General features: G+C 42.1%; 1 protein-coding gene across 1 annotated transcript; it reads right to left on the bottom strand.

Moving 5' to 3' along the window:
• Positions 1-5,517: 5,517 nt before the first annotated feature.
• LOC134617970 (tripartite motif-containing protein 16-like) lies at positions 5,518-7,194 on the bottom strand. The gene has a single exon (XM_063463079.1). It carries the CDS (start codon positions 7,192-7,194, stop codon positions 5,518-5,520), a length of 1,677 nt encoding a protein of 558 aa, XP_063319149.1.
• Positions 7,195-14,119: the final 6,925 nt, after the last annotated feature.

The raw sequence follows: 14,119 nt of genomic DNA, 5'->3' as shown, positions 1-14,119 counted from the left end.
GACCTCCCACCAAGAGACATTGAACCAGCTTGTAGATGCACTTACAAGACCCCCCATTCTCGGGTACCCCGACTTCACAGAGCCTTTTGTGTTACATTGTGATGCATCACAGGTTGGGCTAGGTGCTGTTTTGTACCAGCGGCAACAAGGCAAGATGACAGTCATAGCGTATGGCTCCCGCACCCTGAGTCCAGCAGAGAAAAAGTACCACCTGCACTCTGGCAAATTAGAGTTTTTGGCTATGAAGTGGGCGATTTGTGAACGTTTCCGGGATTATCTGTACCATGCCCCATCGTTTGTGGTGTATACTGATAATAACCCACTAACATATGTGCTCACTACTGCAAAGCTTAATGCCACAGGTCACAGGTGGGTCGCGGAGCTGGCCAGCTACAACTTCACCATCCGCTACCGTCCAGGCAAGACCAACGCAGATGCTGATGGGCTGTCGCGAATGCCGCTGGACATTGACAGCTACATGAAGAGCTGTACAGCTGAAGTTGGACAGGAAGCCATAAGCGCATCAATGGAGTCTGTAACGGTGGAGGAGAGAGACCCTTGCCAAGGTGTTGGAGTTATCCAGGTTAGTGCTCTGAAATTAATCAAAGATTCTGACACTACCCAGTCTTTTACACCAGACCAGATACGCAGAGCCCAGGAAGCAGATGAAGTTCTGGCAAGAGTGCTCTGGTATAAGTCGCTGGGTAGAAGACCGAGTAGAACTGAGGTGAAGTCCGAGCATCCTGCAGTAGCTGCACTACTCAAGCAGTGGTTGAAGCTTCACGTCGACCAGAATGGTGTCCTGCGTCACCAAACATCACGCCGAGAGCAGCTACTGGTCCCTAAAGCCTATCGTCCCCTGGTTTTTAAAGAACTCCACCAAGACATGGGCCACTTAGGGGTGGAAAGGACGCTCGACCTGATTCGAGACAGGTTCTACTGGCCGCAGATGGCGAAAGAGGTTGAACACTTTGTTACAGAAGAATGTGAGTGTCTTAAGAAGAAGAAACCGAGTAAGCAGACCCGTGCACCTTTGTCCCCGATCCAGTCCACTTACCCATTCCAGCTGGTGTCCATAGACTTTCTTCACCTGGAAAAGTGTAAGCAGGGCTACGAGTATATACTTGTTGTCATGGATCACTTCACGAGGTTTGCCCAAGCCTATGCAACGAAGAACAAAGCAGCTAAAACAGTCGCTGACAAGCTCTTCAATGACTTTGCACTCAAGTTCGGCTTCCCGACCAGACTACACCACGACATGGGCAAGGAGTTTGAAAACAAACTCATGGCAAGACTGAAAGAACTCTCTGGTATCCAGGGCTCCCACACGACACCCTACCACCCGCAGGGTAATGGACAGGTGGAGAGATTCAACCGCACCCTGCTGTCCATGTTGCGGACCCTGGAGGACAAGGAGAAGGATGATTGGAAAGAGTCGCTAGCTAAAGTCGTCCACGCGTACAACTGTACGAAGAATGAGGCAACAGGCTACGCCCCATATTACCTCATCTTCGGACGTTCCCCACGCCTGCCCATCGACTTGCTCTTCGACCTGAAAAGGGATGAAGCTCATGTGAACTATGATGACTATGTTAGCTGCTGGAAAAAGAGAATGCAGGAGGCGTACACAGTGGCTTCTCAAACTGCTACCAAGGAAGCTGCTCGAGGCAAAGCGTACTACGACAAGAAAGTTAAAGGGAGAGATCTTCAGCCTGGGGATAGAGTGCTCCTCCGAAATCTCACTCCTCGAGGTGGTCTCGCAAAGATCCAGTCCTTTTGGGAGAACCAAGTCTACAAAGTGAGGGAGAGGAAAGCAGATGACAGTCCAGTGTATGTGATCAGCCCTGAAAATGGCCAAGGCAGAGATAAAGTGGTGCACAGAAATCTCCTACTGCCCTGTGACTTCCTGCCACTTGGAAAGCCATCAACACAGACTGTTCAGCCTCAAAAAGACTCTCCAACGGTGACAAGGAAGAAGTTCAGACCTCCGCGTAGACAGCAGCAGCCAGGGAATGGCAACACATCGGATGATGACGACAGTGGCACCTTCCAGTGGTACCTCAGGCCGGTTCCAGGGAGACAACAGAGGCAGACTCCTTCCAGTCTCATCTGAGTCTCCACTGTCAAGAAGAGGATTTGCCACTACAGAGCGAAGAGGATTTGCCACTACAAAGTGAAGAGACTGTGCCTGGGCAGATCCCAGGCCCTGACCCTGACAATGACAGGCCACTGAGTGGTGATGCTATGACTGACATTTTAGCTGCAACTGGTGGTGAGACTGACTCTGTGAGGCAGCGACCTCAAAGACAAAGACAGCAACCAACTGTACTGAGCTATGACACTTTAGGTCAGCCAACTTTGGTTCAGAGGAACTGTTCAGTGACTACAGCTCAGGTGGTTGACTGTAATGGCTTCTGGAGACCATGGGCTGTGGGTGTGTGTTAAAGCTATGGTTCAATAGATGATGCAGACAGAAATGTCAGGAGACATTTAATTTTGTGGGGGAGAGTGTGGCACTATGTTAAAGACAGAGACATGAAAATAGTAGCCCCCCATTTTATTTTATGCTCAGAGACACTTTCTGTTAGTGAGGCCACTGCAATGTCAGTTTTACTGTTGTACAAGTTCCACCAGCAGAGGGCGCTCGGTCCTGTACGCATCGGTAGCTGACGCTACACTAGAAGAAGTAGTGTCAGTGGTGAAGAGGCAACATACGGCCTGCGCGCCAAAGAGAACTGATTGTCATATTTTTCTGTTTTTACAGGTAAGCTGGGTGGTCGATAATATAAACAGATGTTATAAGAGTGACAGACAGCAGTGGCGATTAATGATAAATGTCTTGTTTGTGCCGAATGTTAAGCTAAAGAGCTAATTCCCAAGTTCGTCCAGTTGTTAGCCTGTGCCGATCCAAGTGTTAGACTGTACCGAAACTCTGCGCTCGGTGCAGGTATTTTTGGGTTAAAGCCACAAGATATATGTTTTGCACAATAAGAGAAAATGTCAATTGATGTAAGTTTAGTTCATGAAAAGTGAATGCTGTAAAAATTGTCAAGAAAAACATTTATTTGAAAGAGATCTAGTTTGATAAATACAGTTAAGAAGACAGGTTCATAAATAGATTAAAACAGTAGTAAAAAACCAGATAAAACTGTAATGGGAGTTCACTGTGTTATTTATGCGTATAGTAAAATGTATTTTTGTGATTTAAGCAGTTTAGAAAATTGGTGCATATGAATATAGGACTGTATAAGTTACTTGTATAAAGTAATGTTTGCTACACTAGAAGAAGTAGTGTCAGTGGTGAAGAGGCAACGTACGGCCTGCGCGCCAAAGAGAACTGATTGTCATATTTTTCTGTTTTTACAGTGTTTCTGTAAAAATAAATATGTTGCACGGGAGATGAGTTGGCCCATCATTTCAGCAGTGTAACACTATGGAGCAAATAAAATCTGTCATGCGCAGATGTTTGGCAGGCAGACTGTGGACCCAAACAAAAGGTTGAACATAAAATGGCAGCTTTATTTGCTGGAGAAAACTCAGATATCAAATATAAAAACTAACTGGGAACTACAAACAAGAAACTCAAAACTAGAAAACTAAACAGGAACAGTCAGGCGCACAGAGGAGACACCCAGCAATGAGGACGTACAACACAATATTAGGGATGGGTACCGGTATCCGGTGCCATTATTGCACCGGCTCTGACGTAAACGGTAGTAACGGTGCTTTATTTCGGTGTTTTTTTCCTGAGATGTCATACACTTTGGATTCTAGCCAATCATTTTACCTTTCCAAGGATAGTAGGCGGGCCCAGGTACGTACCTTCTTTTAGAGCTACAGATTAAAAATGCCCAAGGCGCAGCAGTCAAAGGTCTGGCTGTACTTCACAGCAAAAGATGCAAACTCAGCAGCCTGCAACAAGTGCTTTAAGGTGATACTGTGCAAAGGAGGAAACACCTCGAATCTGATGAAACACCTGGCGACTCATAGCGTTTTTTAAAAAGCCAAGAAATGCACCGTATTTGATAGCTTGCTGCAAGAACTCACACCGAGCACATCTACTGCGGGTGTGGTGCCTGTTATCGGACCTGGAGTTAGCAACATCCCACTAAGAACCCGATGAGGAGAGTCCTGCCAGTGTAGCACCGGTTCCAACCAAAGGAGGTATGTTGTATCAACAGAAAAGGCTAACTTGGTTATCATTTTGCAGAAAAAAAGAGACTGCTAAAAACAAAAACATAAGAAGGTTTTGGACAAAGTTTGTGTTCTCCATTCTTTAAGCACCAGTTCAAGCACCGTTTAAGCACCGGTATCGGATAAAACCTAAACGATACCCATCCCTACACAACAACAGACAGAGGAAAACACGGGGCTTAAATACACAAGGGAGCAACGACGGAATGGGAACCAGGAGGGAAACACAGGTGGGACTAATCTGATGTAACGAGACAGGGAGGAAGCAGAACAGAATACACGCACACAAGACACAGAACTATCACAATAAAACAGGAAACCAGAGGTCGACGCTGAAATGCAGATTGACAGAACATAAGAAATCGAGGGAACAAGGAGCCCAGAGACAAGAGTAACAAACTGCAACATGGTGACACGATTGACTGGGGAACATGAAATAAACATGAAGACAGAACTAAACCTACACTAGAGACGTGACACACTAAACATGGAAGGCAAAGGAACAAAACCTAAGAACTAGAAATCACAAAACACCGAAGAACTTAGAGAGCTAGAAGATACAAAGGACTAAACCATGAGAAAAACATTAAATAACAGAACATATAATAATCAAAACATGGGTCACCAGACACAGGACCACTGAAAAATGAAAAAACGAAACTCGACTGGTTATTTAAAACATGGAACAAAAAACTCCATGGTTCTTAACAAACAGACATGTATACTTCATTTTAGAAACACACTAAGCAAATTAAGCAAATTTATTTAATAACTGGTCATCAACTTATGAATGCATTACTACAACATTTTATGAAAATCCAAAAAGATTGATTCTGTTCATCTGGACGTAGTGTTTATACAGTTGGGGAAACCTGCAGTCAGCTGAGACTGAAGAAGTCACTTGGATGACTGACGAAACGTTTCTCCCACTGAAAAGGCTCCAGATGAACAGAATCAATTTTTGGGGATTTCCTTACCTGGATGATTGAGCATGCATCAAGACATTTTATGAAAATGTTAACGAGTTAAAAACATAACAAAATAAAATGATTAGCATTTCGGTTATGACAAAATGTAATGATGAGCAAAATTTTCTTAAAAAAAAATACAGAAAATGACATTTTAATGTTTCAATTTAAATTCTCTGGTCAAATCATTACATGTTTAGCTTTGTTGATTATTTTATTACATTTATTAAAACGTGCAAATATATTTTGTCTGGATCATATTTGATATTTAAGGGTGCAGCCAAGCAAGGGTTATATATTTGTATTTAAATATTTAATTGAAAAAATGATATGCACAAAAACGAATTCATTCTCCCTACTCAAACTTGCAAAGCACAGCAGAGGAGTCTGATCCTAAGAAATGATTAGCCCTCAGTCCAACATAGAGCGGCTGAGTGAATGTGGTCTGGACTCTGTGAATGAGAGTCATGGTGCCAGAGACACTGTAGAAGGACAGAATACCTGCTCTGTGATCCAGGTACACTCCAATTTGGGAAGACACAGGGGTTGAGAACGAATCATAATTTTTGTCGTGACTGAGTGAATAAAGATGATTCATACACCCTATTGCCCAAGACTCACTATTGTTTCCAAATTCACTTTGATCTCCCGTTCTGCTTATACTTTTGTATGCGACTGCTATGTAAATACCAAACCCGCTCCGCTCTACCTCCCAGTAGTGACGTCCAGTCAGACTCTCTCTGCTCAGGACCTGAGACCTGTTCATGAATCTTTTAGGGTGACCTGGATATGCCTGTTTTTTACTCACAAATGTTGCCCTTCTGTTCTCTTCAGATAATAACAGCCGCATATTTACAGTGTCTGGATCCAGTGTGAGCTGAGTTGAAAACTTTAAGAATTCAGCTCTGGTTTTGGGCTCTGGTTGAGGTAGCAACACGTCTACATCAGTCACTGTGCGGGAAACTTTTTGCCATCCTTCCTGAAGATCATCCTGTAGTTTATTTTCTACCTCTAATACAGCAGCCGGCACATCATCAAAGTACAGCAGAGGATGGGGTTTAGTAAAAGGTACCTCTGTAGATTCACTGAAATTTGAGAACAAAGGGAACATGTGTAGAAACTGAGTGTGATCCTCTGTGTGAGAGAGCTGTTCCAGTTCAGCATCTTTTCTTTTCAGTTCACTGAGCTCTTCCTGCAGTTTTTCCACAACCTGTTTAGCTCGTTTTACTTCAGTTCTCTGTTGGGATCTGATCTGTTGCTGGATATCAGAAATGTTTTCCTTGATGAGAAGGAATAGTTGTTGAAGTGTCCTCCCAGTGTCCCTCACAGCTTTATCAGCAGACTGATTAATGGCCTCCACCTCCTGCAGAAACACCTTAACATGTTCTTCTCTGTCCTGGATTCTCTGTTGAATTTTTTCCAGACACGGCTTCAGCTCTTTCTGCTTTTCAGTTCTTTCTGTTGAAGCTGGGACTGTGTCGTGGCCTTTATGTTCACCCATGGAGCATAAATAACAGATACACTGCTGATCAGTGCGGCAGAAAATCTTCATTACCTCATTGTGGTGAGGGCACATGTTCTCCTGAAGCTTCTTGAACGGGCTGACCAGTTTGTGTTTCTTCAATCCATCTACATTATGATGAGGCTGTAGATGGCGCTCACAATAAGAGACCACACAGTGTAGACACGACTTGAAGGCTTTCAGTTTTCTCCCACTACAAACATCACAGGCTACATCTTCAGGTCCAGCATAGCAGTGATCTGCAGGAGCAGCATACAGTCCAGTCTGCTTCACTTCCTCCACCAACTCTGCTAACATGGTGTTTTTCACCAGAGCAGGCCTCGGTATGAAGGTCTGTCTGCACTGAGGACAGCTGTGGATGTGCTTCTGATCCTGTCCATCCCAGTGAATTTTAATACAGTCCCTGCAGTAGTTGTGTCCACAGGGAATAGTCACAGGATCCTTCAGTAGATCCAAACAGATCGCGCAGCAGAGTTTTTCTCCAGCAATTTTAAATCCTTTCTGTGCCATTTCTCCCCGTAGACAAAGTGTCAGTGAATGCATGTGAATATTTTACAGTTTTGACAGAGAGCAAAAGAAGGAGGGCTTTACACATTCTGATAGATTCCAGAAACAGGATCAACAGGTTTGAATGACCAAGTATGTGTTAAGTGCATTGCTATGCAGTACTGCCTCAGTAACTGGAAACGCTTGAGAAATCATCTTCCCCCAAACACAAGAGGAAGCTTTGCTTATATTTTATTTAGGTTATTGTAATTGCATCCATATATCATAATAATATATTTGAGAATGCTTTGAAACTCTCTTGCCCTCCTAATGTTACTATTATTATTATTATTATTATTATTATGACAGTGATTGAACTGCACCTAATTTCAAACACCAAATAATCTTTACCAGGTGAGCATTTTCCTTTTGGTTTGAAGTCTAAGAGATGTATAAATGTTACATATTTGTGAAGACTAACACTTATTGTTTAAATATGTCAGGGCATCGCAGCTATGCATAGTTAGCCCCATAGCATCAGCTAATGTCGGATGTCGGAGTGGAGGATCCCATCCTGTGCCTCCAACAGAGAGCCCACTCACACCTGGACAAGGGAAAAGGCACGGTCAGGATCCTGTTTCTTGACTTTTCGAGTGCCTTTAATACAATCCGGCCCTGTCTACTTCAGGAAAAACTAAAAAGGATGCAGGTGGACCCAGGGGCGGATCTAGAGAAATTTTCTTAGGGTGGCATGAGGGTGGCAAAGAAATCAAATGGGGTGGCAAAATCAAAGCCCTTTTCCCCCCCAAACACATATGCAGGTGGTTACATATGGTTAAAATGATTCAAATGCAGTAAGTATACACATTTTTCATATAAATATAGTCTATAACTTAATTATTGTCTGTAGCCCACATAATTACACACTTTAGTTACATAAAACATGTGAGTTCTGATGTTATGTACTGTATAGCCTGTATAATAAATAAATATGTAGCCCAATAAGTATAAAATCCAGAAAGCTACACAACATGGGGCAGTTCATTTACAAACACAAGTCTAACTTAAGTTTCACACTGTTTTTTGTTAGAAAACAATCACATTGTTACATACTTAAATTACACAAAATGTCAGAAATCTGCACTGTCACGAACAAAAATTTAAACCTAATTTTTCATGATTTGTTGGATTAACCCTCTGAGGTCTGAAATACAACTGCCCATTTTTGATTCCTTTTGAGTTTACATTTGTTTTTCACCCTCAGATTGTTTCATTTAATTTTTTTCCCCTTGCCTTGTTTGGTATCATTCTTTTCAGCTCAACTGAATTTAGTTGTTTTTTTCACTGACATACTGCATTAGTACTACTATTACTATTAATAGTACTATTACTGATCTGAAATCACAAAAAAACCTTAAAATCCTAGTAGTATTTTTTTTACTGCAAAAGAAAAACCACAGACATGTTGAGTAAATTTTTATAACTTGAAATGCAAATATAAATTGTACATTTTGTAAACATATACAACTATTTATCTAAAAATGCAGCCAATACACCTGCCGTTTTTTCATTTTATGCAACCATTTAAAAATATTACTAAAACTAAAATGAGAGAACAATCAGGTTTCGCAATAAGATGCCCCACAAATGATGTGTGCCAGTAAAAAAAAAAGTTTGTCCGCCAAAAGACAGATGAGAACAGCACAGGGAAAAACCTGCAGGCCTGACAACAGGAGGTGTATCACTCCGCTGGTTTTCAACTTAGTGACAGTGTTTACATTGCAAACGTGCCTTTGTGACATTCATTAGTGCCCTCACTGACACACAAAACAAAACGACTACACAACAGAACAACTACACAAGACAACACAACACACTAAGTATACACTCCACACTAAACGTCACAAATCTCCCACATCTAAAAACTCTCTCTCTCTCTCACTCGCTCTCTCTGTCTTGCTGCCGTTACCGTCACTCCCAAAACTTTTCCCTCTTCCTAAACAACCAAATCCCACATGTTGACTTTTTTTTTAATTGGTCGACATGGTACATTTTTCCATCGATAGGAAAGAGGTGGCTTTTTTTCCCTTTTTTTACTGTTTTCGCGCTGTCCTTAGAAAACGCTTAAAACACACACACACAAAAACGTGACGACAGTATTTAGAAAAAAGTGTGGTTTATATATATTATCATAACTCTGGATTTACTGGCCTGTAATTAAAATTTAAAACCTTTGAAGTCCGAACTTTCAAAGTGGGCTGAAATAGAGACTCAGCGTGGCTGCAGCTTGTTGCTATGTCAGCTTACATCAGTCATGTGATTTGGAGGTGCAGCGTGTCTGTGGACCACAGAGGGTTAATAACACTCACCTTCCTTCCATTTCCAGAGTGTAACATCCAACCACCTGTGTAAAAAGCGAAATTCCCATGGTGTTGTTCAAAATGTGCTCTGGCACAATCATAAGCATCGCTTGCTACTGAAAACAAGAAAAAAGCCGATGTTCTGACAAAACGTCCTACGGTCCTGCTATGGGCTGAACCATTTGTTAATGGTGGAGGGGGGGAACACTATGCAATATATTCAGTTTTAGCATTTATATTCACTGTTGACTGTAACTACGCTCAAACTGTTAATGCTATCTTATTTTAATAAACAACACTGTCATATGCAAAACTGGGGTGGCACTTGGGGTGGCAAGGGATCATTTTAGGGTGGCACTTGCCACCCCATGCCACCCTTCTACATCCGCCCCTGGGTGGACCCCTGCCTGGTCGCTTGGATCTCCGACTACCTCAATGAGAGACCACAGTACGTCAGGCTGAAGGACATCACATCTGACACTGTGGTCAGCAGCACAGGAGCACCACAGGGAACCGTGCTTTCCCCTCTTCTCTTCACCCTGTACACCTCTGACTTCTGCTATAACTCTGAATTATGCCATATTCTGAAGTTTGCGGACGACACGGCCATCATGGGGTGTATCTGGGATGATCAGGAAGAGGAGTACAGGAGTCTGGTGAGGAACTTTGTCACATGGAGTCACTCAAACCACCTGCAACTCAACACCTCAGAGACCAAGGAACTGGTTGTGGACTTCGGGAGGTCCAGACCAGGTCCACTGCCAGTTCGGATAGAGGGAGAGGAGGTGGAGGTGGTCAACACATACAAGTACCTCGGGCTGTGGGTGGACAACAAACTTGGACTGGTCATACAACACGCAGCACCTGTATAGAAAAGGCCAAAGCAAACTGTACTTCCTCAGGAGGCTGAGGTCGAAGGTTTGGATCCAAGATGGCGGTTTGGATCCAAGATGGCGACACGTAAACTCTCGGCGTAGCGTCTCTCTCTGGACGGAAAATAGGGTTTTGGATTAAGCGGGCCGATTTAAATACTGACTTTGGGTAGGCAGACCTGTGTCCACCGTCTCCGTCTCCATCTGGACTTTGGATTGACGGGTCGGAGCCTGCCGGTGCTTACTGCGTCTATTAGACCTGGAGCAAACAGCTAACAGGCCGGGGTCTGTTGGGTTTCCCAAACTTGGAGTAATTTCAGGCCTGGAGCCCGCTGCATTCCCCGGTCTTGGAGCTGGCAGACCGGAGCCGGCTACACTAACTATGTTTTGAAGCTAACGAGGCCGGAGCTTGTAACATCGCCTGGCCTCTGAGCAAACAGGTCGAAGACTGCTATACTGCCTGGACGCTATACTGCCTGGATGCAGAGGAAACAGGCTGGAAGCCACTATTTTTTTTTTTTTTTTTTTTTTTTTCCGGACACGCAGCAAACAGGCCGGGCTTGAGTCTGCTACGACGCACCTCCATCTGATCCCCGGATTGCTTAGTTCACCTCTGCACGTATTCGGAGCAAACAGGTTGGAGACTTTTGTATTCACCCCCGTTTTGGACTCTGGGCTATCATTATGAAGACGAGGACACTCATCGAAGCTTTATTGTGTGTACTCGTGGCTTGGGACTTTGGACATTGCGGTGCTCCTTGGGTGAGAACTGCAAAACACGAGTTGATTATGGGTGAAACTTATTTCAGTGGCACTAGGTCAACTGTAGCAGTGCATCTGGAATTACCAACGTTTCAACTGGCTCTGGTTGCTAGTTTAAATCGATATGAAGTATTACCCAAACTACAAGGTTCCCTTGTTTTGTATAAACTTTCACTTTCATTTAAGAAAAAGCAGTATTTGCTGTCAACATCTGCAAAGTATGGTTATGCTTTTAAATGTAATATGAAACGAAGGTTAATGATGATTGTTTTACTTTTACTTATATCTGGAGATGTACAATCAAATCCTGGACCTGAATTGAAAAGTGTCCAGACCCCTGCTGATTTTAAATCTCAGCCAGGGTTAAAATGTGTTCATTTAAATGTACGCAGTTTATTACATAAGATGGACCTGGTTAGAATTTGGGTGAAATCAACAAACGCGGATATTGTGATTATTTCTGAAACTTGGTTGTCCAAATCTATTACAGATGATGACATTAACATAACGGGATACAATCTTTATCGCACAGATAGGCCTAGGAAAGGTGGAGGCGTAGCAATTTATGTTAAGTCAAGATATGAAGCATCCATTGTTTTATCTGTATCTATTCCTAAACAAATGGAATTCTTGGCTTTGGATATTAAAATAGTAGAGTCTCTTACTATAACAGTTGTTGGGTGCTATAGGCCTCCATCTGCTGTAAAGGAAACCTTATTATCTCTAAAGCATCTTCTGTCTAAATTAAAATACAATGAACTTCTAATGGCAGGAGACTTAAACTGGGACTGGCTGACTATAGTATCTGATGATTTTAAATCCTTCTGCGACTCTGTTAATCTTACCCAGTTGGTCAACTTACCTACAAGGCCAAATATAAAGAGTCCTGATAAATCTACTTTGATTGACCTACTTCTAACAAACGTCCCTCATAAGTTTCTGTCGTTAGGAGTGTTTTGTAACGATTTAAGCGATCACTGTGTAGTTGCTACTTGTAGGAACACTAAAATCCCTAAATGTAAACCGCGTATTATTTATAAAAGAAATTTTAAAATATTTAATGAGCAAGCGTTTCATTATGACTTGTCTATGGCAAACTGGGAATACTTGAATCTGATACCAGACATTCATTTGGCTTGGGATTATTTTAAAGAAATTTTTATGAAGATTTTAAATAAGCATGCACCTATCAGAAAATTTAGGGTTAAGGGACGGGAAAACCCTTGGTTCTCATCTGAACTATCAGAGTCTATCCACCAGCGTAATGTGGCATGGGCAAAAGCTAGAAAAAGCGATTCCCTGACTGATTGGTTAGACTTTAGGAAATTAAGAAATAAATGTACGACACTTATTAAGAAGGCTAAATCAGAATATTATTTATCTGTTACTTCAGAAAATCTCAATAACCCCCAGAAATTTTGGAAAGTAATTAAGTCCTTATCTATAAATAAAACATCACAGGCTCTTCCAAAATTTATCCTGAAAGACTCTGTCCCAGTTTATGACAGGCATGAGGTCTTAAACAGTTTTAACAAGCACTTCGTAGATGCTGGATTTCTATTTAATACTGTGGGAGCTATCCCCACGATTCCTTGCATTGAACCCCAAATATATTCTGGTGAGGTTTTTGAGTTTTCTCCTTTTTCTGTCCAGGAAGTGCATAAAGCTCTTAAAGCCTTAGATCAAAGGAAACCCCCAGGCCCTGACTTAATAGAGCCTTATTTTCTGAAAATAGCAGCTGATTATATTGCACAACCTCTTACGATCCTTTTTAATCTTTCAATTCAAAATAATGAAATCCCACTTGTCTGGAAGTCTGCTTTTGTTACGCCAATATTAAAAGGAGGCGACCCGGCCATTTTGACTAACTACAGGCCAATATCAAACTTGTGTGTTTTGGCAAAAGTCCTTGAATCTCTTGTTAGTGAGCAATTAAAAGAGTTCTTGTACTCTAACGAAATTCTTTCAAAACTACAATCTGGGTTTAGAAAGCAGCATAGTGCTGTCACGGTTGCCACAAAAGTGATAAATGACATACTTGTTGCTCTTGATAAAAAGCAGCACTGTGCTTCTCTTTTTATTGATCTATCAAAAGCCTTTGACACTGTGGATCACGCCATTTTAAAGCAGAGGCTGCTCTCGTCAGGGCTGTCTAGACATGTTGTTTCCTGGTTTACTAATTATTTGAGTGACAGGACTCAATGCACTAAATGTGAAAATCTGTGCTCAGAATTTCTGAATATTCACACCGGGGTGCCACAGGGTTCAATTTTAGGACCTCTGATGTTCATCATGTATATAAATGACTTGGGACAAAATGTGTCCAATGCCAGTATGCATTTTTATGCTGATGACACAGTTATTTATTCCTTTGGCTCAAACCTCGAAAAAGCAATACAATCCTTGCAGAAAGCTTTTGACGTGGTTCAGCACACACTTTTGGAGCTGAAATTGGTTCTTAATGCTGATAAGACCAAGCTAATGTTGTTTTCAAACATGAAGAACTCTTCTCAAATTGTCCCTGTGGTGTCCACTCTTGAGGGTGACCTCATAGAAGTGGTCCATAAGTATAAATATCTTGGCTTTCTAATTGATGATTCTTTGACCTTTAAACCTCACATAGACAATCTTGTGAAAAAACTCAAATTAAAATTGGGTTTTTTCTTTCGAAACAAATTTTGTTTTTCCTTTGAGACAAAAAAGCGTCTTGTGAATGCTACATTTTTATCTGTTTTAGATTATGGTGATCTGCTGTATATGAATGCTTCTGCCCAGTGTCTTCAAAAGATCGATTCAGTATATCATGCTTCTTTACGGTTTATTACAAACTGTAGGGCTTTGACCCATAGTTGTGATCTGTATGTTCGTGTGGGGTGGCCTTCGTTGTCCTCCAGGAGATTTGCTCACTGGTGCATCTTTATTTATAAGGCCCTGCTTGGTCTAATGCCCACTTAC

The sequence above is a fragment of the Pelmatolapia mariae genome, linkage group LG20, assembly GCF_036321145.2.
Source record: "Pelmatolapia mariae isolate MD_Pm_ZW linkage group LG20, Pm_UMD_F_2, whole genome shotgun sequence".
NCBI classification, from domain to species: domain Eukaryota; kingdom Metazoa; phylum Chordata; class Actinopteri; order Cichliformes; family Cichlidae; genus Pelmatolapia; species Pelmatolapia mariae.
This window is presented reverse-complemented; position numbering and strand designations above follow the sequence as displayed.

Excerpts from the sequence above, each read along its gene's own strand:
- LOC134617970 (XM_063463079.1), bottom strand. The coding sequence starts at position 7,194 with ATGGCACAGAAAGGATTTAAAATTGCTGGAGAAAAACTCTGCTGCGCG.